Source organism: Schistocerca gregaria, chromosome 11, assembly GCF_023897955.1.
Source record: "Schistocerca gregaria isolate iqSchGreg1 chromosome 11, iqSchGreg1.2, whole genome shotgun sequence".
NCBI lineage: Eukaryota > Metazoa > Arthropoda > Insecta > Orthoptera > Acrididae > Schistocerca > Schistocerca gregaria.
Window position 1 is genome coordinate 70497523 of NC_064930.1, and position 25067 is coordinate 70522589.

Sequence of the window (25067 nt, forward strand, 5' to 3'; positions counted from 1 at the left end):
GAACACAGATTAACAAAAAGAATTGTAAAATACGTAGATTCTCTTGTTAATGGAGGAGAATGGATCCAAAAAGTTAAAAAAGATTTGGAATTAGCAAAAATTACTAAAGAAGAAATAGCTGCAAGGAACAGTTTTAGAATAAAAGTTGAAAAGTGGGAGGTTAAACCAGAGACAAAAGCACCGAGAACCGGAACAAAATGGAGCGAAGAAAGAAGAACTAAATTTTCGCAAACAATGAAAAACTGGTGGGCAAATAAAAAGAACCAGAAGACCAAGAAGAACGGAAAGTGAACCAGCTTTACTTAGCGTCTTCCACATGGGAGTTTTACGACTAATAATAATAATAATAATATTTATTCAACATCGGATAATCAAATACAATCCCTAGAAATAATACAGTTTCAGGACATCATACAGATTATTCTTCTGAATATGTCAGTTTATAAATTACAAACTAAAGATTTGTTTGTATTAATAAATTTTACATTTGGTAGTATACAATCACGACATTACAAATATTGTTTGTATCAACATTATATTAGTTGTAGCTTACTTAAAACTATGAGCTTGACATACTTATGAAGCACTTTTCAAAGAGATACAATACTCTAGGGAATAAAAAGGGTTTTCAATTAGAATTCTTTTTAGCTGATCTTTTATTTTGTTAGTAGGAAGGGTTGTGAGACTTTTTGGTAGGGCATTGGCTAGCTTCAGCCCAGCATGAAGTGCATTTTTTTCATATAAAGCTGTTCTGTGGCTATTTACATGGTATCTGAACTTTTGTCTTGTATCATACTGGTACAGGTCACAGTTGAAATTTGGATTTATTGTTTTCACAAGCAATATAACTTTCAATATGTATACACCTATAATGGTAAGCACACCTAATTTTGGGAACAGATTCCGACATGATTCTCGAGGTTTGGCACTACAAATAATTCTGGTAAATTTTTTCTGTAGTATTAATAATGTACTTAGTTTGGCTTGAGTTGTTGCACCCCATATTTCTACAGCATAGATTAAGTTTGTTGAACAAAACTGAGATTAGTGCTCGCACATGTCGCCTTTGTAAACATAAAGACAGCTATTCTTATCATCGATATGTTGTAGAATCTGATAACATATTCTGAGTTCAAACATAATGAGGTACCTCGAACAGAATGACCTCCTCAATGCGAGCCAGCATGGATTTCGAAAATGTCAATCGACAGAAACCCAGCTCGTACTTTTGTCACATGTGACTGGATTGAGGGCTTTATGGTAGGGAGAACGCAACATGTTATCTTGGGTGAAAAGACATTGTCAGATGTAGAAGTATCTTGGTGTGTGTGTCCCAGGGGAGTGTGTTGGGACCCTCGCTGTTAATTTTGTATGTTAATGACCTTGCAGACAACATTAAAAGTAAAATCAAGCCTTTTGCAGATGATGCAGTTACCTATAATGAAGTACTATCTGAGAGGAGCTGCATAAATGTCCAGTCAGATCTTGATAGGATTTCAACACAATGCAGAGATTCACAACTTCCTCTAAATGTTCAGTAATGTAAGATTTTGCACTTCACAAGATGAAAAAAACATAGTATCCTATGATTATAATATCAACAAGTCACCGTTGGAATCGACCGACTCTTGCAAATACCTGCGTGTAGCATTTTGTAGGGATATGAAATGGAATTATAGGAAAGGTTCAGTTATGGGTGAAGCAGGTGGTAGACACTGGTTTACTGATACAATACTAGGGAAGTGCAATCAGTCTGCAAAAGAGACTGCTTACAAATCACTCATGCGGCTGGGTCTAGAATATTGCTCAAGTGTGTTGGACCCATACCATACAGGACTAACAGGAGATATTGAACACATACAGAGAAGGGCAGCACAAATGGTCACAGGTTTGTTTAATCATTGGGAAACTGTCACAGAGTTAGTGAAGGAACTCAACTGTAAGACTCCTGAAAACAGGTATAAACTATCCCAAGAACATCTACACTACTGGCCATTAAAATTGCTACACCAAGAAGAAATATAGATGATAAATGGGTATTCAATGGACAAATATATTATACTAGAACTGACATGTGATTATATTTTCATGCAATTTGGGTGGATAGATCCTGAGAAATCAGTACCCAGAACAACCACTTCTGGCCGTAATAACGGCCTTGATATGCCTGGGCATTGAGTCAAACAGAGCTCGGATGGCGTGTACAGGTACAGCTGCCCATGCAGCTTCAGCACGATGCCACAGTTCATCGAGAGTAGTGACTGGCGTATTGTGATGAGCCAGTTGCTCGGCCACCATTGACCAGACGTTTTTAATTGCTGAGGGATCTGGAGGATGTGGTGGCCAGGGCAGCAGTCGAACATTTTCTGTATCCAGAAAGGCCCGTACAGGACCTGCAACATGCAGTCATGCATTATCCTGCTGAAATGTAGGGTTTCGCAGGGATCGAATGAAGGGTAGAGCCACGGGTCGTAACACATCTGAAATGTAACGCCCACTGTTGAAAGTGCCGTCAATGCGAACAAGAGGTGACCGAGACGTGTAACTGATGGCACCTCATACCATCACACCGGGTGATACGCCAGTTTGCCGATGATGAATACAGGCTTCCAATGTGGGTTCACTGTGATGTTGCCAGATGCAACAATCATGATGCTGTAAACACAACCTGGATTCATCATAAAGCATGACATTTTGCCATTCGTGCACCCAGGTTCGTCGTCAAGTACACCATCACAGACGCTCCTGTCTGTGATGCAGTGTCAAGGGTAACCGCAGCCACGGTCTCCGAGCTGATAGTCCCTGCTGCTGGAAACGTCGTCGAACTGTTCGTGCAGATGGTTGTTGTCTTGCAAACGTCCCCATCTGTTGACTCAGGGATCGAGACGTGGCTGCACGATTCGTTACAGCCGTGCGGATAAGATGCCTGTCATCTCGAGTGCTAGTGATACGAGGCCGTTGGGATCCATCACGGCGTTCCGTATTACCCTCCTGAAGCCACTGATTCCATATTCTGCTAACAGTCATTGGATCACAATCAATGCGAGCAGCAATGTCGCGATACGATAAACTGCAATCGCAATAGTCTACAATCCAACCTTTATCAAAGTCGGAAACGTGATGGTACGCATTTATCCTCCTTACACGAGGCATCACAACAACGTTTCACCAGGCAACGCCAATCAACTGCTGTTTCTGTGTGAGAAATCAGTTGGAATCTTTCCTCATGTCAGCTCGTTGAAGGTGTCACTGGTGCCAACCTCGTGTGAATGCTCTGAAAAGCTAATCATTTACATATCACAGCATCTTCTTCCTATAGGTTAAATTTTGCGTCTGTGGCACGTCATCTTCGTGGTGTAGCAATTTTAATGGCCAGTAGTGTATTAACAAAGTTTCAAGGACCAGCTTGAAATAATTACTCTAGGGATATACTACATTCCCCTAATTATCACTCGTGTATGGGTCGTGAGAATAAGATTAGAATATTTACTGCATGCACAGAGACATTCAAACAATCATTATTCCTCCACTCCATACATGAATGGAAGGAGAAGAAACCTTAATAACTGGTACAATGGGACATACCCTCGACCATGTACCTGATGTGGGTGTGCAGAGTGTAGATGTAGATGTAGATAGGGACTGTGTCTGCCACCACATTTCATTGTTGCAAATGGTGAGTCTTAGGCATGCTTACCACAATGTACTGAAACCATAAAAACAAAAAACAGACAAGTCTTGTTTTTGTAATGATCTCTTTAATTACATCAGTCATCTCAAAAAAATCAGAATTACCATTGAATTTGTTTTCTAGTAATTAACTCCTCTGTAATCCTGATAAAATATGTCAACTAACTCTGCGACTAACTAAAGATGAACAGAGTGAATCAATAAAACTTCTCGCCTCTCCAAATCGATCTGAGAGGAATTTGGTAGCTGTATCTGCAAGAGAATAGCTCAGCTGTGGTCTCTCGTCAGCAGCAGTTGTCACTGAGTACACGAAAATGGCGTATGCTAGTTTTACCTATTCACACATCTCCTACAGTGTAGTGATATGGGGACATTCCTGTTATGGAAGTGAAATTCGGTAACTGAAAAGGAAGTGACCAGATTAAAGAGCAAAGTGAATCCTAAGAAGCAGTTTATCAAAAACATGATATTGACTGCAGTACATTTGTAATTCTATTCAGTGTTGTGTTATGTTGAAAATGAGTTTCACACTTTAGAGCATACACAATCATAATGCTAGTGACAATTGTGAATTGGTTTCATTCATCTCGTGACGGAAATTTGCAATCCATTTGGTTTGCGTACAGGAGACATGTCAAAAATTTATAATACAGTTACAATGATTTTACACTAATAAATAATAGCACTGCAATAAATAATAACACTTTAAGGATATTTCTTGGAACATGTAACACATTGTATACAGCTCAAATTTCCAGTTTGTCCTGCAAGAATTTGTCCACTGAGTAATAACATTTCAGTGTCGGTATCTCATACAGCTTTCTTTTAAGTGGATCTAAATTCATCTGCATCAGCTTGTTCCCTTTAAATTTATTGCAAGTTTTCAGTCCCAATGGAACTTTGATACCTCATGGAAAAAAATATGAGGGAATTCCCACAATATATCATGTTCAAATATTTTAATTTGTTGTTGGAGTGCCCAGTGTACACAGTAACAGAACTTTCTGAGGAAAACAATGTTGATACCAATGTTTGAGAATTTTGTTAAAGAAACAGCAGTAAATTTTAAGAATCTTTCTGGAAGACTATTCTTTTTACCAGTTGCATGTTTTAATAATTAAACCTATTCTACTGTAAATAGTCTGTGGTTAATAAACAATCTTGAATCAAGTGAGAGATTATAAGGACATCAATTCAAGTAGCTTGAGGAATCGTTGCCCCACTGGAGAAAATTACAGGAGCACTGAGAATTCTAACTGGGCAGCCATGCAAAGTAATCCTGCGAATATCTGTAGCAGAACTAAGCTGAAAATTCGGAGGACCATTCAGCAGTGCATAACGTGTAATAGGTATTCCTCAACTTCTCACTCCCATAGGGATTGTACAGATATAGCTGGATTAATAACATCTTAAGCATAGCCATACAAGTAGCCACTACTGCCTCTTTGAAATTGTAGACCAGACAGAAAAAAAAAATTAGTTTCTTGTGCAGTGAAATGCACCTTCTGTAGTAGCACTAGTTTTATTCTGTTGTCGACCATCTTACAGAGATATTGGTCATGCTGTGGTATAACAGTTTCAGAACAAAAAAACACAAAAAAAAATTCATATACACCGGTATCTACCCATTTATAGTCCGCCTCTGTAACGTAGCGGTAGCATTACCGCCTACCTCGCAGGGGTCCAGGTTCGATTCCCAGCAGGGGACTGGGTGTTGTGTGTCCATCATCATCATCATCTTCATCATCATTGACTCGCAAGTCACCGAAGTGGCATCAACCAGAAAGGACTTGCAATACAGTCGCTGAACTCCCCCGAATGGGGCCTTCCAGCCAACAATGCCATACGCTCATTTCCATTTTTTTTACCCATTTATAGAGCTAGTTGGGCCGTATAGTGGCAACAATTTCGGCATTTGCCTGCAGTAATTTAGGAAAATCACAGAAAACTTGAGTCATTGTGGCCGACTGAATAATGGAATCTCCATCCTCACAAATATAAGGCCAGTCTGTTTAAAACATTGTTACCTCATTCTGTTTACCCACAGCATACAATACTGTTTTGCAAACTCAACAATAGTCACTACACATGCACTACCAGCTATCAACAGGACCATTTTGATGCCCGGGTTACATTCTTATATCGCAAATTCCTATTTGCTTGCCTGAAAAATTGAGTGAGATTCTGAGCTCAGAACGAGAATAAGATGTTAGTGTTGTCTGTTGTGAACCTTTGGTTTAAGGTTTTCCAGAAAATAAAAAAAATTAAAAAGCATCACCGTGGGAAACAGTGTTGTGAAGTGACAGAAGTGTTTTATTGTTAGTTGTGTTACATTTTTACCAAACCCCCACTCTTTGCTGAGTAACCCTTGTTGTTGTTGTTGTTGTGGTCTTCAGTCCTGAGACTGGTTTGATGCAGCTCTCCATGCTACTCTATCCTGTGCAAGCTTCTTCATCTCCCAGTACCTACTGCAACCTACATCCTTCTGAATCTGCTTACTGTATTCATCTCTTGGTCTCCCTCTACGATTTTTACCCTCCACGCTGCCCTCCAATAGTAAATTGGTGATCCCTTGATGCCTCAGTACATGTCCTACCAACCGATCCCTTCTTCTAGTCAAGTTGTGCCACAATCTTCTCTTTTCCCCAATCCTATTCAATACCTCCTCATTAGTTATGTGATCTACCCATCTAATCTTCAGCATTCTTCTGTAGCACCTCATTTCAAAAGCTTCTATTCTCTTCTTGTGTAAACTATTTATTGTCCACGTTTCACTTCCATACATGGCTACACTCCATAGAAATACTTTCAGAAAAGACTTCCTAGCATCTAAACCTATGCTAGATGTTAAAAAATTTTTCTTCTTCAGAAACACTTTCCTTGCCATTGCCAATCTACATTTTATATCCCCTCTACTTGGACCATCATCAGTTATTTTGCTCCCCAAATACCAAAACTCCTTTACTAATTTAAGTGTCTCATTTCCTAATGTAATTCCCTCAGCATCACCCGACTTAATTCGACTACATTCCATTATCCTCGTTTTGCTTTTGTTGATGTTAATCTTATATCCTCCTTTCAAGACACTGTCCATTCCGGTCAACTGATCGTCCAAGTCCTTTTTGCTGTCTCTGACAGAATTACAATGTCATCGGCAAACCTCAACTTCACTGTGTAGAATGTATTGCTTTATGGGCACTTTTTAACATCCTTACAATTATTTCCTGTATAAATGTAAATCTTGAGAATCTAAAACCATTTTTATCTGTTTCCGATGAACTTTTTTTACACGTTCTAAAATGTCTTTGTTCCCTCGAATATCTAGAATTTGAAGTCCTTTGTCAATTAAATGTTCAAATAACTTACAGGAATGCTGCCAAGTGATGTCCCCAAGGAAAATGTTTAGAATGGTGGGAAACCCTGTAGTAGTTAATAAAAGCAATCCCCAATGTTATTTTTTTTATAGATTGTATCCCAGTTTTGACAAGAGATGTTTTCAGACTTTTTTCCCATAACTGTTGACGTTAATATCTTGTTGTACATGATAAAATATATTTAACTCATTTCCCTATCAGAAGAAAAGGAAAAGAGAGGGAAAATTGGATGTGACTTCCGCTGAACTTAATCAGTTGCGAGTAGAGTGTAGAACTTAGATAGAAAATTATTTTCATTTTTGCTTGCCATTTTTGCATGGTCTTGTAACATGTTTTCATTGCTGTTACGTGTTTGCAGGTGATGTGATACGCATCCACAGCAAACAAGCAGACGGCTGGTGGCTGGGGGAGCTCAACGGAGTCGTCGGCATCTTCCCTGCCACCTACGTCGAGGAGATCGAGTAGCAGCACACCTCGACCTTCCTTCTGCGCAGTCGGCATCCGGAGCAGGTCACATCCAGTCACCTCTGTCACCTACCACATGTATCAGGATGGCTGAAGCCTGTGACACACAAACAGTAATAGGGGACATTGTGCCCCATTTGACAACACTGTGGCTGTTTTTGGTGCCCCATTTGACACAACTGAAGAGTAAGAGCCTTTTGCCCCATTTGGCAACCACTGTAACTGAAGTGACTTTATCCCATTTGACAGCCACTGTAAATACAATGTGGTCTGCCCTGTTTGACACAATTGTGAGGGATTACTTCTGTGCCTTGTTTAATGCTAAACTTACACCAAGCATAAGCGAGTTGATACTGTGTGCACCGAGACATCCTGCTACACAACACATGATGCCACCAGCACTTGAGTCAACATTATCTACTACCTCCAATATATATTGTCTTCCACTCTGCATTTGTTTACATTCACTGCCTCATATCACATCATGAACTGCTGAGAGCTGCATTTAGCTTCTTAAAGGCAGTGACTGATGTAGTGTGTGACTGCATATTTGGATCTGAGTTTCAATGCGTAGGCAGAAAAAGTTACAGTGCTGTAGATGAAGTGTTAGAAATAAACACTGAATGGAAACAGTACTTTAAGGAGGACAATGGAATGAAACTTGTGAGGAGCAACAGAGTTTGTATGATTCAAAGTCTGTGTAATTCTACAACAGCAATTCATTTCCCTTGTTATGTAACAAAACTTACTCATGTACCACATGATGCAGTGGTAACTCTAAATTTAAGGATTTGAAACAAGTTCACAGTGTGAACCTTGGAAGATTTTGGCACCTGACATTTATTCGCAATGTCAGAAACAATAATGGAATATTGTTGACTGTTGACATCTGTTATTAAAATATGCATTTTTGTGGGGTCAATAAAACTGCCATATTTCATGTTTTGCTTCTTGTTTTCAGCATCAGAATGAATAATGCAATTTCTCTGTTGTAAACTAGGATCTGGAATGCTTTGCATGGATTAAACATAACACAGATTTCAGGGCATTATTTTGCTTTTATTCTTCTCTTAAGTATTTTGATCAGATTAATGCAATGTCCTATTTTTCTAAATACTAACACACCTTCTCCATCCCTCCATCTTCACTAATATATCACATATTCCAGTCTTTGCAATCTTTTACAAGCTTCCCCTGTAATTCCCCATTGTTTCTGCACAATTATTCTTTCTGCTGCTGTATGTGCACACTCAAACTTTTCGCTTCATCTGTGCATCCAGTTCTAACTTTCTGAAAAGGATCAAAAAACCCATTCTTTTTACTTGTTTTGCACAGGCCCATTTCCTTTCCTGTTTGTCATAATTTTTGTTTCATATTTCAATTGTTAACTTTGCAGCACTTGTTTTGATGTTGCATTTTCTACAATTTTGGTATCAGGAAGTGATGTTCTGTGGATAAACTCTTCTAACAGTATATGTCTCAGTTGAGATTTTTAGAGCCTTTCATTTCCCACTAAGTTCACAGTTGGGTCTGACACGAATTTCAGTATATGTTAAGAAGAGGTCCAAGTAATGCAATGTAGAAAATTCAGAGTGAAAATATATCACGAACAAACTCAGTTGACAACTGAGTTACTAATGCATGATCTGTCAATCTAAGTGCTTGAAAGAAATATGGATACCCATGCATTTAATGCCATGCTTTCTAGTTAGATACAAAAAGACCTCTAGAAAAATTGCTTACTACCAATGCCTGTTTGACATAATAATGTGTACCAGACCAAATACAGCATCTAAAAATACAAATTTCATAATTTAAAATGGCCTAAAAATACCTTTAAATAATGTTAATTTTCAAACAGGAATTCAATGAGGCAAAAGTTAATATTAAAATGACTGTATCTATAAGGCATTGCTGTTCATCGGGAAACATGACATGCTTGCTGTGGAAATACTATAGTCAGTGTGTGATGGGTTCATTTACATCCATGTAAATGTTGAGACACCATTGCAGCTGAAAAGTCTAATTTGCTGGACATTTAAGTCGCCATAAGACTGTAATGGCACAATTTGTGAGCCAGTGTGGTCGTAAATCTCTGCCATGCCACTTATATACAATTGTTGTACTCAGATTATCTTGGTCAAACAGGCTTATTAAAAACATTATTTTGGGTATCTGAGAATGAAATGGAATGTTGGCTGAGTCTCATGTATTTCATTTATGGTATTTCTCAAAACACTCGGATCTACTAACACCAAACTCAGTTCTGTTTAAAAGCAACACAGCTATGTTTATGTATTTATTGACTATGTTGGTTGTTGGGAAATAAGTTGTTTTGACATTGTGTACATTATGTGTATTGTTTCTGAATTGTTTCAGCATTTTTATGTGTACCAGGCACATAGTTTATGAATTGTTTAACTAGGACTTGTGTGATACAAAGAATACAAATTACTAATTGTATATCTGCAATTGTTGTAATGTTAAATACATGTTTGAAATTGTTGCTAAATGGGAATACAGTTGCTAGATAGAGGTGTGTGGTTTATTTTGTGCACCACTCTACAGCATGCCAAAATGGACAGTTTTGTGTCTGCTGAAGAAAATAAGAAAGGGCTCTGAATATTTGGTCACTGAATCTAAGTAATCACTTAGGAGGTGATTCAAATAACGATATTTTCATCCACAGTATGTCTTCCATTTCTGTCTATCTATCACTGGAATGTCAAATTACAAGTAAAAAGAAAGTAAAGCTAATTTACATGGATTGTGAAATATTGACTTTGTTCAGCTATTTTAAGGTGGTGTCACCTACAGTAAACATGTTGCTAGGAAAAAAAGTTTATTTTTAAGAATAAATAAAACAGGTGTGTGAGTGTGAGTGAATGAATGAGAGAAAGGAGAAAGAAGATAATTATCAAACTGTTAAATAATTGTAATTTAATGCCTTGTAACATTAACTGAGTAAAACCAAAGCTAATTTGTATATAAAAGTGGGGAAAATGAGGCTGTTTCAAGAATCATTGATTAAATGTCATATTTTTCTGTCTGGCACGAGTCCAAAATTCCATTTGTGACTCCATTGCCACAAAGTTGCAAAAATGCCATGAACTGCTAATTTCATGTGTGCATGTTTTCTTTTCATGTACTATGTTTGGCTAGATCAGACTAAGTATGTCAAGAAAAAAAATATCTAAACAATCAAAATTTTGTATACCTACTGTAAATCTTTCTAAGCAATAAGGAATGGCTATTGTTAATATAAACCTGTTTAAAATATTTTATGTAATATTCATTAACAACCTCAGTGATGCACAGAAATTTTATTTTCTTGTTTTGTAGCTGAGTGTTGTACATGTCTGGATTGTGTAATGCATGTTTAATGTATGTGTATCTTGTAATGTGCTGATATCATCACAGAAGTGTATTTTACAGCCATATACCAAAAACATTATTTTTATGTACTCTAAAAGTTGTCATGTATAAAATAAACCATTGTACCATGTAACTGAGTTTTCTCACTTCCCATCCCCTCCCTTACCTTGCTAAAACATGAAACAGACACACAGATATGTTTTACTTGTTTTGCTTACCAGCCATCTACGACCATGGGAAGTTTATAAGCATTATGGTAAGGGCCAGTTTTAGTTTTTTTTGTTTAAGCTAGGAAATTTTCATGCCTGTGGCAGCACTCAGCACCAATTGTTCATTTCTCATCTCGTATGGTTCCAAATGTTTCTACATCTGTTCTAGGGATGTATAGGGATTGCACGTGTTTCATTTCCTATATATCTTTTTTAACTTTCGTGTACCTTAGTATTCTTGCTTTTGGTGTCAAGTTTTTGCTTATATATAGGGACTCATCCTTTACAATATATTTATAAAAACAGGTTCTACAAAGCATATATATATATATATATATATATATATATATATATATATATATATATATAAGAAACAAAGATTCTAAGACTTACCAAGCGGGAAAGAGCCGGCAGACAGGCACAATGAACAAAAAAAAAAAAAAAAACACACACACAGAATTACTAGCTTTCGCAACCGATGGTTGCTTCTTGCCTTTAAATATGTCTGCTTGTGTCTGTGTATGTGCAGATGGATATGTGTGTGTGTGTGTGTGTGTGTGTGTGTGTGTGTGTGTGCGTGCGAGTGTACACCTGTCCTTTTTTCCCCTAAGGGAAGTCTTTCCACTCCCGGGATTGGAATGACTCCTTACCCCTCCCTTAAAACCCACATCCTTTCGTCTTTCCCTCTCCTTCCTGAAGAAGCAACCATCGGTTGTGAAAGCTATATATATATATATATATATATACTTGGGAATGTGCCGGTAGATAGGCACAATGAACAAAACACACAAACACACACACAGAATTACTAGCTTATATATATATATATTAAAAACAAAGATTCCAAGACTTACCAAGCGGGAAAGCGCCGGCAGACAGGCACATGAACAAAACACACAAACACACACACAGAATTACGAGCTTTCGCAACTGGCAGTTGCTTCGTCAGGAAAGAGGGAAGGAGAGGGAAAAATGAAAGGATGTGGGTTTTAAGGGAGAGGGTAAGCAGTCATTCCATATATATATATATATATATATATATATATATATATATATATACATATATTAAAAACAAAGATTCCAAGACTTACCAAGCGGGAAAGCAGAATTACTAGTAATTCTGTGTGTGTGTTTGTGTGTTTTGCTCATTGTGCCTGTCTGCCGGCGCTTTCCCGCTTGGTAAGTCTTGGAATCTTTGTTTCTAATATATTTTTCCCATGTGGAAGTTTCTTTCTATTATATATATATATATATTAATTGGCTAGCAAACATCTATCGAGGATACAAAGCACTCTGATACATACAGACACACTAGTTTTGACAGCAATAAAGGACAACCAACAAGGTTGCAAAAAATGGTGATATTCAAACAACTTTGCCCACAGTTTGGCTGGATCTAAACCGTCTATTTCAGGAGGACAGACAACTTCGCACTAGCAATTCACTTGGTAAAAGCTGATGTGACAAGCCTTGGATTTTAGAGGCTTAATTTTTACATCTGGACATACATACCATTGCCAAAAAATATCATGCGGGGACAGCATTTACTGAGGGAATTGCTAATAAGAAGCTGCCTGTCCTTCTGGAGAAGACATATTTAGATCTGTTGAAACTGTGGTCAAGGTTTTTTTGAAAAACACCATTTTTTGCAACTGGTTGGCCGTCCTTTCATCCTGCTATTCTGTAAAGTTGCTATAGTGCAGCTGTGTTAAAAAAAAAACATGCTGGTTTTATGACAGAATTTTGAAGGCAAATTTTAGAATATATGGAAAAGCACTTTCTGTTGTTAATATGTTGTGTGGCTGTAAAAGGCATTTCAAAACTACACGAAATGTTTCCAAAAGAATTTGCTCGTCTATAATATAATTAGTGATTATCACTAGTACATCAATAATCTTTTCCACATATTTTTAACTTCTGTGCCATGTCTGTACATCCTAACATGGCAATTTCAGTTTTTGGTGTCTTAGTTCACAAAAAAAAAGATCTACATCTACATACATACTCTGCAATCCCCCATACGGTACATGGTGGAGGGTACCTTGTACCACAACTAGCATCTTCTCTCCCTGTTCCACTCCCAAACATAACGAGGGAAAAATGACTGCCTATATGCCTCTGTACGAGCCCTAATCTCTCTTATCTTATCTTTGTGGTTTTTCCGCGAAATGTAAGTTGGCGGCAGTAAAATTGTACTGCAGTCAGCCCCAAATGCTTGTTCTCTAAATTTCCCCACTAGCGATTCATGAAAAGAACACCTCCTTTCCTCCAGAGGGTTCCTGAAGCATTTCCGTAACACTCGCATGATGATCAAACCTACCAGTAACAAATCTAGCAGCCCGCCTCTGAATTGCTCCTACGTCCTTCCTCAATCCGACCTGATGGGGATCCCAAACGCTCAAGCAGTACTCAAGAAAAGTTCTTATTAGTGTTTTATAAGCAGTCTTCTATACAGATGAACCACATCTTCCCAAAATTCTACCAATGAACCTTCCCCACAACTGCCACTACATGCTTGTCCCACCTCATATCGCTCTGCAATGTTACGCCCAAATATTTCATCGACGTGACTGTGTCAAGCGCTACACTACTAATGGAGTATTCAAACATTACGGGATTCTTTCTCCTATTCATCTGCATTAATTTACAGTTCTTCTACATCTACATACATACTCCGCAATCCACCATACGGTGTGTGGTGGAGGGTACCTCGTACCACCACTAGCATCTTCTCTCCCTGTTCCACTCCCAAACAGAACAAGGGAAAAATGACTGCCTATATGCCTCTGTTGAACAGGTATATCCAAGCTTAACTAATGACACATGCTGAAATATCTCATGCTGTAGGACTTTATGGTCCACACCCTTTACTAATGTGCCAATAAATCAAAGTCCACTGATAAACAATATTGAAAAGGATATATTGGTCTTCAGTGTAAAGGTGACGCAGTGAGTTGCTGGTGGACACAATGAGAAGACAGTTGCACATTAAGCTTTTGGCCAAAGCGTTCATCGGAAACAAAAACACACACGCATTCGCACAAGCAGGCACACCTACCCCACACATGACCACTTTCCCTGGGTACTCATTCAGGCCTTTCCGCTATTAGAAATCTGCTTATATTATTCACTAAAAAGACAGTATTCCAAGTCTTAATGAATTGTGTCGGTACGGCCACGAGTGATGAAGGAACGAGGTGGATCGCCGCGAATCCGACTGGGTTTTCTGTATGTTTGTGACAGGGGTGGTAGGGAGGCAGACATCTTGCAGTTCAGTGTTGGTGTAATAATAAAGTTGTAGTCAGTGCATGTGTTAAGAGGAACTGCTGTGAAGAGAGTTTAAGGCAATGCATCAAAACAGTCTTTTCATTTTTTTTAAAGGCAAAGGAATGGTGGTAAGAAACTACTTATTACGAAATGTATTCCAGTTTACTCAATTTTACCACTACAGCATAATAGAACATCTAGTTTATAGGAAATTACCAACTTTTTTTAAACTAATTTAAATATAGCATGTAGCCTATTACATTCTGCACATACTATTTGCTAATGCTGAAGTATTGTTAAGACTTATGCTCATGTATGCAGTTTCAAGCTGAGAAGCAGAACATAGTTTTACTTCTCTACAATGACTGATGAACTACTTTTGTTCAACAAACACACAGCACAGGTTCAATCACATAGCAGTTTGGAGTGTGTACAAGTTCCTACTGTTTCAAACAGACTAAGAAAATTTGCTAAAATATTTACACCCAATTTTGACAACATGAGAAATGTATTTGAATCAGTATAGGATGAACTTTGTAAGATTATTTAACCATCTACTCTTTACATTTCTATTCTTAGTTTTCACAGTTTTCAGTTTTTGTTTTTGAATGTAATTTTAATGTTTAAAAAATAAATTAAATAAAATTGTGCATATAGTGGGCTAGTTATTTACATTTCCAATCAAATTCAGCAGAAGTGAGTTTGAAAAACAATTCAGCTTGAAATAGTTTCCACAATTGTTTAGGACACAATGCATAGTAATAATAAATGGACTGTCAATACGTTTAAATGTTATTAATATATAACTTTTTTATAGTTAATAATTGCAAAATATGTTTTAATCCAGGCCTGATGTGGCACGCTTTAGGAGTTTTAAGTGCTTTTGAAATACAGGATGACCCAGAAGTTTGTCAACATTTGAAAATTCAGTACTTCACGGAATGGTGTAGGTACAGAACTAAAAACTGACACACGTGCTTGAAATGACACAAAATAAACAACAGGTGGTGCTTTATATGATACAAAAGCAATAATGAGCATTACATTTGATTGTTAGCACATATGATATTCTTGATAACAAATGTTCAACATGTCGGCCGTCATTCGTCAAGAATACCTGTAGTGTAGAGTCTGTGAATAGGTATGGTGTGAAACTGCCATCGGATTTGCCTTATACGAGGGTAATCCCAAAAGTAAGGTCTCCTATTTTTTTGTAAGTACATAGACCTGTTTATTTCTACAGTGGTATACATCAGTTTACAGCTTGAACCTTTAGCTATTTTTCGACATAATCACCATTTCTGACGATGCGCTTTTGTGGACGCTGTGGCAGTTTTTGTATGCCCACGTCATACCAGCTCGCCGCCATGATGTTCAGAAAGTTACGAACCTCTTCTTTCACCTCGTCATCGGAGCTAAATCGCTGGGACCACAATTAACGCTGACAGGTAATGTGAGGCTCTGAAAAAGCTTAAACGGGCAATTCAGAACCGGAGAAGAGGAATGTTGAGCAAGGCCGTACACATTCTCCGTGACAACGCTCGCCCACACATCGCTCGGCAAACCGTTGCTCTCCTGCAACTGTTTCAGTGGAACATAATCACCCACCTACCCTATAGTCCTGACTTGGTGTCCACTATCACCTGTTCCCTACATTAAAAGAACATTTGGCCAGAAACCGATTCAGCTCGCAACTTTCTGAACTGCATGGCGGTGAGTTGGTATGACATGGGTATACAAAAACTGCCACAGCGCCTACAAAAGTGCATTGACAGAAATGGTGATTATGTTGAAAAATCTCTAAATATTCAAGCTGTAAACTGATGTAAACCATTGTAAAAATAAACAGGTCTACATACTTATAAAAAAATAGGAGACCTTACTTTTGGGATTACCCTCATTGCATACCTAAACAGATCAGACAATCACAGTAGCCTTGCAACTACAAGTAATCCCACAACCAGTAATCACATGGGCCAGGGAGGAAAAGCATGTGATCCTCACTAAGTGTATCGACATGGGGTGAAAAGCCATCCTGCATAAAAGTTGTACCATCCAGCAGATGTTTATCAGCCAGGCTAGGGAAGATGCGATTCTGTAACATATTGGCATACCTTTGCACCCATCATGCTGAAAGTTTGAAAAGCAGTACCCTGCATTTCCTAAAAGAAAAGGGTCCAATCATGACTGATGTGGTAAATCCACACCACACCATGACTTTCTTGTCATACAATAGGATTTCCACTACAGTTCTAAGATTTTCCGCAGCTCAAATTCTGTAGCTGTAGGTGTTGAGAGGCCCCCTCAGAGTGTGAAATGGTGTTTGTAGGTCCACAACAGATTAGACAAGAAGAATATAATAATTCCAATCCCAAAGAAAGCATGTGTTGACAGATGTGAAAATTACCAAACTATCAGTTTAATAAGTCACGGCTGCAAAATACTAACGTGAATTCTTTGCAGAAAAATGGAAAAACTAGTAGAAGTCGACCTCGGTGAAGATTAGTTTGGATTCCGTAGAAATATGGGAACACGTGAGGCAATAGTGACCTTACGACTTATCTTAGAAGAAAGATTAAGAAAAGGCAAACCTACGTTTCTAGCATTCGTAGACTTAGAGAAAGCTTTTGACAATGTTAACTGGGATACTCTCTATCAAATTCTGAAGGTGAAAGGTGTAAAATACAGGGAGCGAAAGGCTATTTACAATTTGTACAGAAACCAGATGGCAGTTACAAGAGTCGAGGGACATGAAAGGGAAGCAGTGGTTGGGAAGGGAGTCAGACAGGGTTGTGGCCTGTCCCCCGATGTTATTCAGTCTGTATATTGAGCAAGCAGTAAAGGAAACAAAAGAAAAGTTCGGAGTAGGCATTACAATCCATGGAGAAGAAATAAAAACTTTGAGGTTCGCCGATGACATTGTAATTCTGTCAGAGACATCAAAGGACTTGCAAGAGCAATTGCACGGAATGGACAGTGTCTTGAAAGGAGGATATAAGATGAACATCAACAAAAGCAAAACGAGGATAATGGAATGTAGTCGAATTAAGTCAGGTGATGCTGAGGGAATTAGATTAAGAAATGAGACACTTAAAGTAGTAAAGGAGTTTTGCTATTTGAGGAGCAAAATAACTGATGATGGTCAAAGTAGACAGGATATAAAATGTAGACTGGAAATAGCAAGGAAAGCGTTTCTGAAGAAGATAAATTTGTTAACATCGAGTATAGATTTCATTGTCAGGAAGTCATTTCTGAAAGTATTTGTATGGAGTGTAGCCGTGTATGGAAGTGAAACATGGACGATAACTAGTTTGGACAAGAGGAGAATAGAAGCTTTCGAAATGTGGTGCTACAGAAGAATGCTGAAGATTAGATGGGTAGATCACATAACTAATGAGGAGGTACTGAATAGGATTGGAGAGAAGAGGAGTTTGTGGCACAACTTGACGAGAAGAAGGGTCCGGTTGGTAGGACATGTTCTGAGGCATCAAGGGATCACAAATTTAGTATTGGAGGGCAGCGTGGAGGGTAAAAATCGTAGAGGGAGACCAAGAGATGAATACACTAAGCAGATTCAGAAGGATGTAGGTTGCAGTAGGTACTGGGAGATGAAGAAGCTTGCACAGGGTAGAGTAGCATAGAGAGCTGCATCAAACCAGTCTCAGGACTGAAGACAACAACAACAACAACAGATCAGACAAGCAATTGTCATCTTCCCCCATTTTTTGAAGTGCTCACACTGCAAATGCTGCCCTTGTCACAAAATTGGAAGCTAACAGGCAGTTCATGATGACACTAGTTTTGTACAGATAGCATGGGAGGGTGCGACTTAGTGCTCCACAAATAATGGTGCATGGAATGCCAGAGCGATTCGTGACTTCACCATGTGGAGATGAACCTGCTATGGTATCCATTTCTCCCTGAACTGCCCAAGAAAGAGTTGCACTTGTGCCTGGCCGATCATCTAGGGAACCTGTGGCTTTGAACTTAATTATCATTTTCTTAACAGTGACACTTGTCACAGGACTTTTAACCATTTGAATACCCTTCTTACGGAGGTAGGATCACAAAGCTGCAGAAGTGGATTCTCCATTCTGATAATAAAGCTACAATAACACTGTCTTTTCTGGTGAGGCCTGGATGTCACAATTGCTGTTGCTCCAGCTCATTTTGTAGTGCAATGTCACTGATGTGTTGTTGTGCAGAGTCATCTGTTGGCCAGTTTTTGGACCTGTTTTTAGTTTCAATAAAACTCCATGTCATTACAGGCATGAGTGCCAATTTTTACCTATCTGCCTACGTTATTCTGTGAATTACTCCATTTTCAAATTTTAACAGACTTCTGGGACACATTGTATGTGTTCTAAGGCATCCAAGATGTACCAGAAAGTGGTTTTAGGTTCTAATGTTTTTTCTTTCACCCTTTTTCAACATGACCACCCATTTAGGCTCCCTCACAATCTATATATACCATATCTGCTGAGCCATGCACCTGCATTACAGGCCCATATCAGTAATGCTAATTTGTAGTAGAATTTTGGAACGATTTATTGACACAAAGCATGGATTCAGAAACCGTTCTTGTGAAAAACAACTAGCTCCTTGTACTCTTGAAGTAATAAGTGCTATCGACAGGGGATGTCAAATGGATCCCATATTTTTAGATTTCCAGAAGGCTTTAGACACCGTTCCTCACAAGCGTGTTCTAACCAAACTGCGTGCCTATGGAGTATCGCCTCAGTTGTGTGACTGGATTCGTGATTTCCTGTCAGAAAGGTCACAGACGGGAATTCATCCAGTAAAACAAAAGTAATATCCGGTATTTCCCAAGGAAGTATTATAGACTCTTTACTGTTCCCTCATCTATATTAACGACATAGGGGACAATCTGAGTAGCCGTCTTAGATTATTTTCAGATGATGCTGTCATTTACCGTCATGTAAACTCACCAGATGACGAAAATGAACTATAAAATGATTTAGATAAGATATCTGTATAGTGCAGAATGTGGCAATTGACTCTGTCACACAAATCTGAAGGCTGTAAACTCAACTAAATACTTAGGGATTACAATTACAAATAACCTATATTGGAACAATCACATAGATAATGTTGTGGGCAGAGCAAACCAAAGACTGCGATTCATTGGCAGATCACTTAGGAGGTGTAACAGATCTACTAAAGAAATTGCTTACACCACACTTGTCCACCCTATTCTGGAGTATTGCTGTGTGATGTGGGATCTGCATCACGTTGGACTGATGGATGACATAGAAAAAACTCAAAGAAGGTTGGCTCATTTTGTATTATTGAGAAATAGGTGAGAAAGTGCCACAGAACTGTTACGTGAATTGGAGCGGCAATCATTAAAACAGGATCTTGTCATGAAATTTCAGTCACAAGTTTTCTCCTCCGATTGTGAAAACATTCTGTTGGCACCCAACTGCGTAGGGAGAAATGATGATCAAGAAAAAATTAGGTATCCCACAGAAAAATTTAATTGCACGAGACAGTTGGAAGGTGGTTCACTGAACTCCAGTGTTTGATTTGTGCTTTTACCAGTGGGAGAGGGGGGGGGGGATGTCTTAGGGGGTTAGTACAATTATATATGTTACTAGCTTGGACCGTGGCGTTACTCATGGTTAAACAGTTATTTATAAATAGATGTTAATGCCGAAACTCACTATTCACGCGTATGCACTATGTGAATAGCCATCCCTTGTTATATCTTTAAAAGTACATTATAGGTAAAGCTTATTTACAAAATCATCTACATACAGGTATACGAGGGGAATTCAAAAAGTAAAGGCACATGTGTGAAAAGCTGTACTTATTCTGATGATAGAAAACTGAAACATGCGTTATTTTTCTACGTAACCTCCCTGGAATTCAATGCAGTTTTCCCGACGTTTTACGAGCTGTTTTTTTTTTATTTCATCAGAAAATACGTTTTTTGGTTGCATCTGTAACGAATTTTGCACCGCAGCAATGACGTCTTCATCACTTTCAAATCTTCTTCGCTGTAGTGCTTCCGTTAAGGGTCCAAACATGTGAATACCGGGCCGGTCGCCGCCCTGTGTCAGGGCCCGGGGTGGGAACTTCACCCCCCAGCTCACCCAACTCGGCGGTACGACTGCCACACTACTTCCCTCGCAAGTAAACGGATGACGCACCTTAGACGAAAGCAACAATGACAACATGAGAATGATTTTGTTGTAAATGTTTTGAAATGCTTAACTACTACATAACACTTTTTCAAAATTAATAAGCAAACATATTAATAGTAAGACTGTATTAAAAACTTTCAGTGTTTGGCTCCACAAATTTAAATTATACGTAAAGTTTTACTCCAGTGCGTGGGAAATAAACATCCCAGGTGGGGATGCATAAACTAAAACCAGAGGATCGCACACTGCTGAACTCCCTGCCGGACACTTTATTGTGAATAGCAGAGTAATCATGTAGATGTAGACAATTATTTAGTGCTGCCCCACAAAGATTAGATTAGATTAGATTAATACTTGTTCCATAGGTCATGAATACAACACTTCATAATAATGTGGAACGTGTCAGGTTAATGAAAGATGTCTGTACAAGATATTACATTACACAAAATATTACATGACACTAATGTTTAAGTTAGTTTTTTCCCCCCTTAATTTATATCTAAAAATTCAGCCAATGAGTAGAAGGAGTTGTCATCTAGAAATTCTTTTAATTTATTTTTAAATGTTGGTTGACTATCTGTCAGGCTTTTGATGCTGTTTGGGAGGTGACCAAAGACTTTTGTGGCAGCATAATTTACCCCTTTCTGTGCTAAAGTCAGATTTAACCCCACATAGTGAAGATCATCCTTTCTCCTGGTGTTATAATTATGGACACTGCTATTACTTTTGAACTGGGTAGGATTATTAACAACAAATTTCATAAGTGCGTGTTTTTTAGCAATGATTACTTTCCTACTCAACGATGAATTTCCCCAGAATATGATGCCATACGAAAGTCACCAAAATTTGCAATAACCCTAATAGCATACGTAGCTGAACTCAGACGTTTCAGCAGACCATCAATGTGTTGCTTCCAGTTTAACCTCTCATCGATGGACACACCTAAAATTTTTGAAAATTCTACCTTAGCTACAGACTTCTGTTCAAAGTCTATATTTATTACTGGAGTTGTGCCATTTACTGTACGGAACTGTATATACTGTGTTTTATCAAAATTTAAAGAGAGTCCGTTTGCTGAGAACCACTTAATAATTTTGTGAAAAACATCATTTACAATTACATCACTTAGTTCTTGGTTTTTGGATGTTATTACTATACTTGTATCATCAGCAAAAAGAACTATTTGAAAATTCTACCTTAGCTACAGAGTTTTGTTCAAAGTCTATATTTATTACTGGAGTTGTGCCATTTACTGTACGGAACTGTATATACTGTGTTTTATCAAAATTTAAAGAGAGTCCGTTTGCTGAGAACCACTTAATAATTTTGTGAAAAACATCATTTACAATTACATCACTTAGTTCTTGGTTTTTGGATGTTATTACTATACTTGTATCATCAGCAAAAAGAACTAACTTTGCATCTTCATCAGTATGGAATGGTAAGTCAAAAAAAAAAAATGGCTCTGAGCACTATGCGACTTAACATCTGTGGTCATCAGTCGCCTAGAACTTAGAACTAATTAAACCTAACTAACCTAAGGACATCACACACATCCATGCCCGAGGCAGGATTCGAACCTGCGACCGTAGCAGTCGCGCGGTTCCGGACTGAGCGCCTAGAACCGCGAGACCACCGCGGCCGGCAATGGTAAGTCATTAATGTATATCAAGAACAGTAAAGGACCTAAGACCGAACCCTGTGGGCCCCCGTGCTTGATAGCCCCCCAGTTTGAGCAATCAGCTGTTGTATTAACATTACATGAACCACTCATTTCAACTTTCTGCATTCTTCTAGTTAAGTATGAATTAAACCATTTGTGCACTGCACCCCTCAAACCATAATGATTTTGCTTATCTAAAAGAATTCCACGATTTACACAAGCAAAGGCCTTTGAGAGATCACAAAAAATACCAATGGGTGATGTCTGGTTATTCAGAGCATTTAATATTTGTTCAGTGAAAGTGTATATAGCATTTTCTGTTGAAAAGCCTTTCTGAAAACCAAACTGACTTTTTGTTAGTACTTCATTTTTACAAATATGGGAGGCTACTCTTGAATACATTACTTTCTCAAAAAATTTTGATAGAGCTGTCAGAAGAGAGATTGGGCGATAGTTGTTGACATCCGTCGTATCCCCCTTTTTATGCAATGGTTTTACAATGGCATATTTCAGTCTGTTGGGGAAAACACCCTGCTCCAAAGAGGTATTACATACGTGACTGAGAATCCTACCTATCTGTGGGGAACAAGCTTTAAGTATCTTGCTGGAAATGCCATCAATTCCGTAAGAGACTTTACTTTTCAGTGAGTTTATTATTTTACTGACTTCAGAGGGGGAGATTGGCGGAAATACAGTTGTTTCAAGCTGCACAGGTATGGCCTCTTCTATTAGAAGCCTTGCCTCTTCTAGTGAAGATCTAGATCCTATTTTCTCCACAACATTTAAAAAAATTATTATTGAAAATATTTCCAATTTCTGATTGTTAGTACACATGCCATTCAGTTTTATGGCACTAAAGTCTTCCTGTGCTCTTGGTTGCCCTGTTTCCCATTCAATAATATTCCAAATTGCTTTAATTTTATTATCAGAGTTACTGGTCTCAGACATGATACACATGCTTCTGGACTTTTTAATAACTTTTCTTAGTACCGCACAATAGTTTTTATAATATTGAACAATTTCGGGGTCAGTACTCCCTCTTGCTGTTAGATACAGTTCTCTTTTACGGTTGCAAGATATTCTTATTCCGTTAGCTAGCCACGGTTTTTTATATGTTTTCTTGGAATTATGTTTAACTATTTTCTTGGGAAAACAATTTCCAAATACCCTTAAAAATCTATCGTGAAATATGTTATATTTCAAGTTTGCATCGGGTTCCATATACACTTCATCCCAGTCTAGCTGCTTTAGGCTTTCCCTAAAGTTTGCAGTATTTATATTGTTAATTGAACCACTGCTTAGAAATTCTGATTTGATATACTGCATGGAGCTATGCCATGTACTGTAACTAGCTGTGCACCATGATCTGAAAGACCAATCTCAACAGGATAAGCATTTATGTGCTTAAACTTATTTGGGCTATAAAAAAGTTATCTATCAATGTACTGCTGTTCTTTGTTATCCGAGTAGGAAAAATCAAATATTGAGACATCTCACTGAAAGTGGCCATAGTAGGGTTTGAGCCAACACATTAAGGCAAATGTCGACACAGGCCTTATTAATAGGTGGCTGGACACCGTTGATCAGAAAGCATATGTTGGCTCAGTCGACACTCCCGAAGGTTTTCTCTGTTGATGGAATCTACGAAGCATGTAGAATGAATGAATGAATGCTTTTACACATCAAAGTGGATTTTGCACAAACTACTGAAAAGGAAAAGAGAAGAAGAAAGTGACTTTACTAACTTTTTATATAGCTGAAGATGCTATTAAAAGATTATTTACCATGATTATTATTACCATCCATTTACTCAGGTGGTCCTAGCACATGGGCAGACTGGCCACAAAGCTCAGTTCTGACACTTCACACTTCTTGTTGACTTTTAGACAGGGTTGCTATCATACTTAGCATACTTTCACGCAGTACTGCCCTAGGGTGTAATTTTCAGGGGAATTGAAACTAAGGTGACGGAAGTGTTTATTCTACACAAGACTGCAACAAGATTTATATGTAAAGGTGATAACTGAAAACTTTTCAGAAGCTTCTTCAGGGACATACAGATTATTCATTACACTTACATGGCAAAACATATCCTCCCCTTTATTTATGTTAGACACAGGCACCATCCTACATTATATTTTGTCACTGATCAGTGACAAAATATAATGTACATTAGTGTAATGTCAATCAACAGCTCCGCCATCACACCAGTGATCCAAATTAAGTAGCAAGAGCATCAAATTGTAGGTGATCAACTGTCACATAAAAACCTTTCACACTGTTTTCATAACACATAACTGAAACAAATGGTGACATAAAAATTATCAAAAATCACCAATGGTACTGACAGATTTTTGGCTTGCTAACCTACAAAAGTAAGCAGAAAAGGGTAGCAGAACACTCTCAAATTAAATCAAGTGATACTGTGAGAAATTACAGGCTGGTACATAAGTTCGTAAGCTTTTGTTCCGCATGTTGACATACTGGTTGCTTTGGGATTATTTATCAAGGGTCATTTTTTATTTGTAGTTTGCTGTTCTTATTTATGTTTACATATTGTTATTTGGAGATAGTGACTGGAGCTACTGATGCTACAAAATGGAGTGCCATGTAGAGAAATCTGGATGTTTCTGACATAATCTTCTGTTTGGGTCCAATAGAGGGGACACCGCAGCGGAGACAGCCAGAAACGATTGCATGGTGTCTGGGGTAATGGCACTGGACACAGCACAGCAAGAAAGTGGTTTCCTGTTTTAACGTGGATCTTTTTAACATCAGTGAGTCTCCATGTCCAGGAAGACTTTTGGGGTTTCATGATAATCATTTAAACACATGATCTACAGTAGTGCAGTCAAGA

At 38.2% G+C, this 25067-nt stretch overlaps 1 protein-coding gene across 1 annotated transcript in view; it reads left to right on the top strand.

Moving 5' to 3' along the window:
* LOC126295214 (nostrin) overlaps window positions 1-11037 on the top strand; it is a 152857-nt gene extending 141820 nt beyond the window's left edge. Inside the window, exon 13 of the mRNA XM_049987556.1 lies at window positions 7423-11037. Within this exon, the coding sequence (XP_049843513.1) occupies window positions 7423-7529 (107 nt within the window). The 3' untranslated portion in view covers window positions 7530-11037. The remainder of the gene's footprint in view (window positions 1-7422) is intronic.
* Window positions 11038-25067: the final 14030 nt, after the last annotated feature.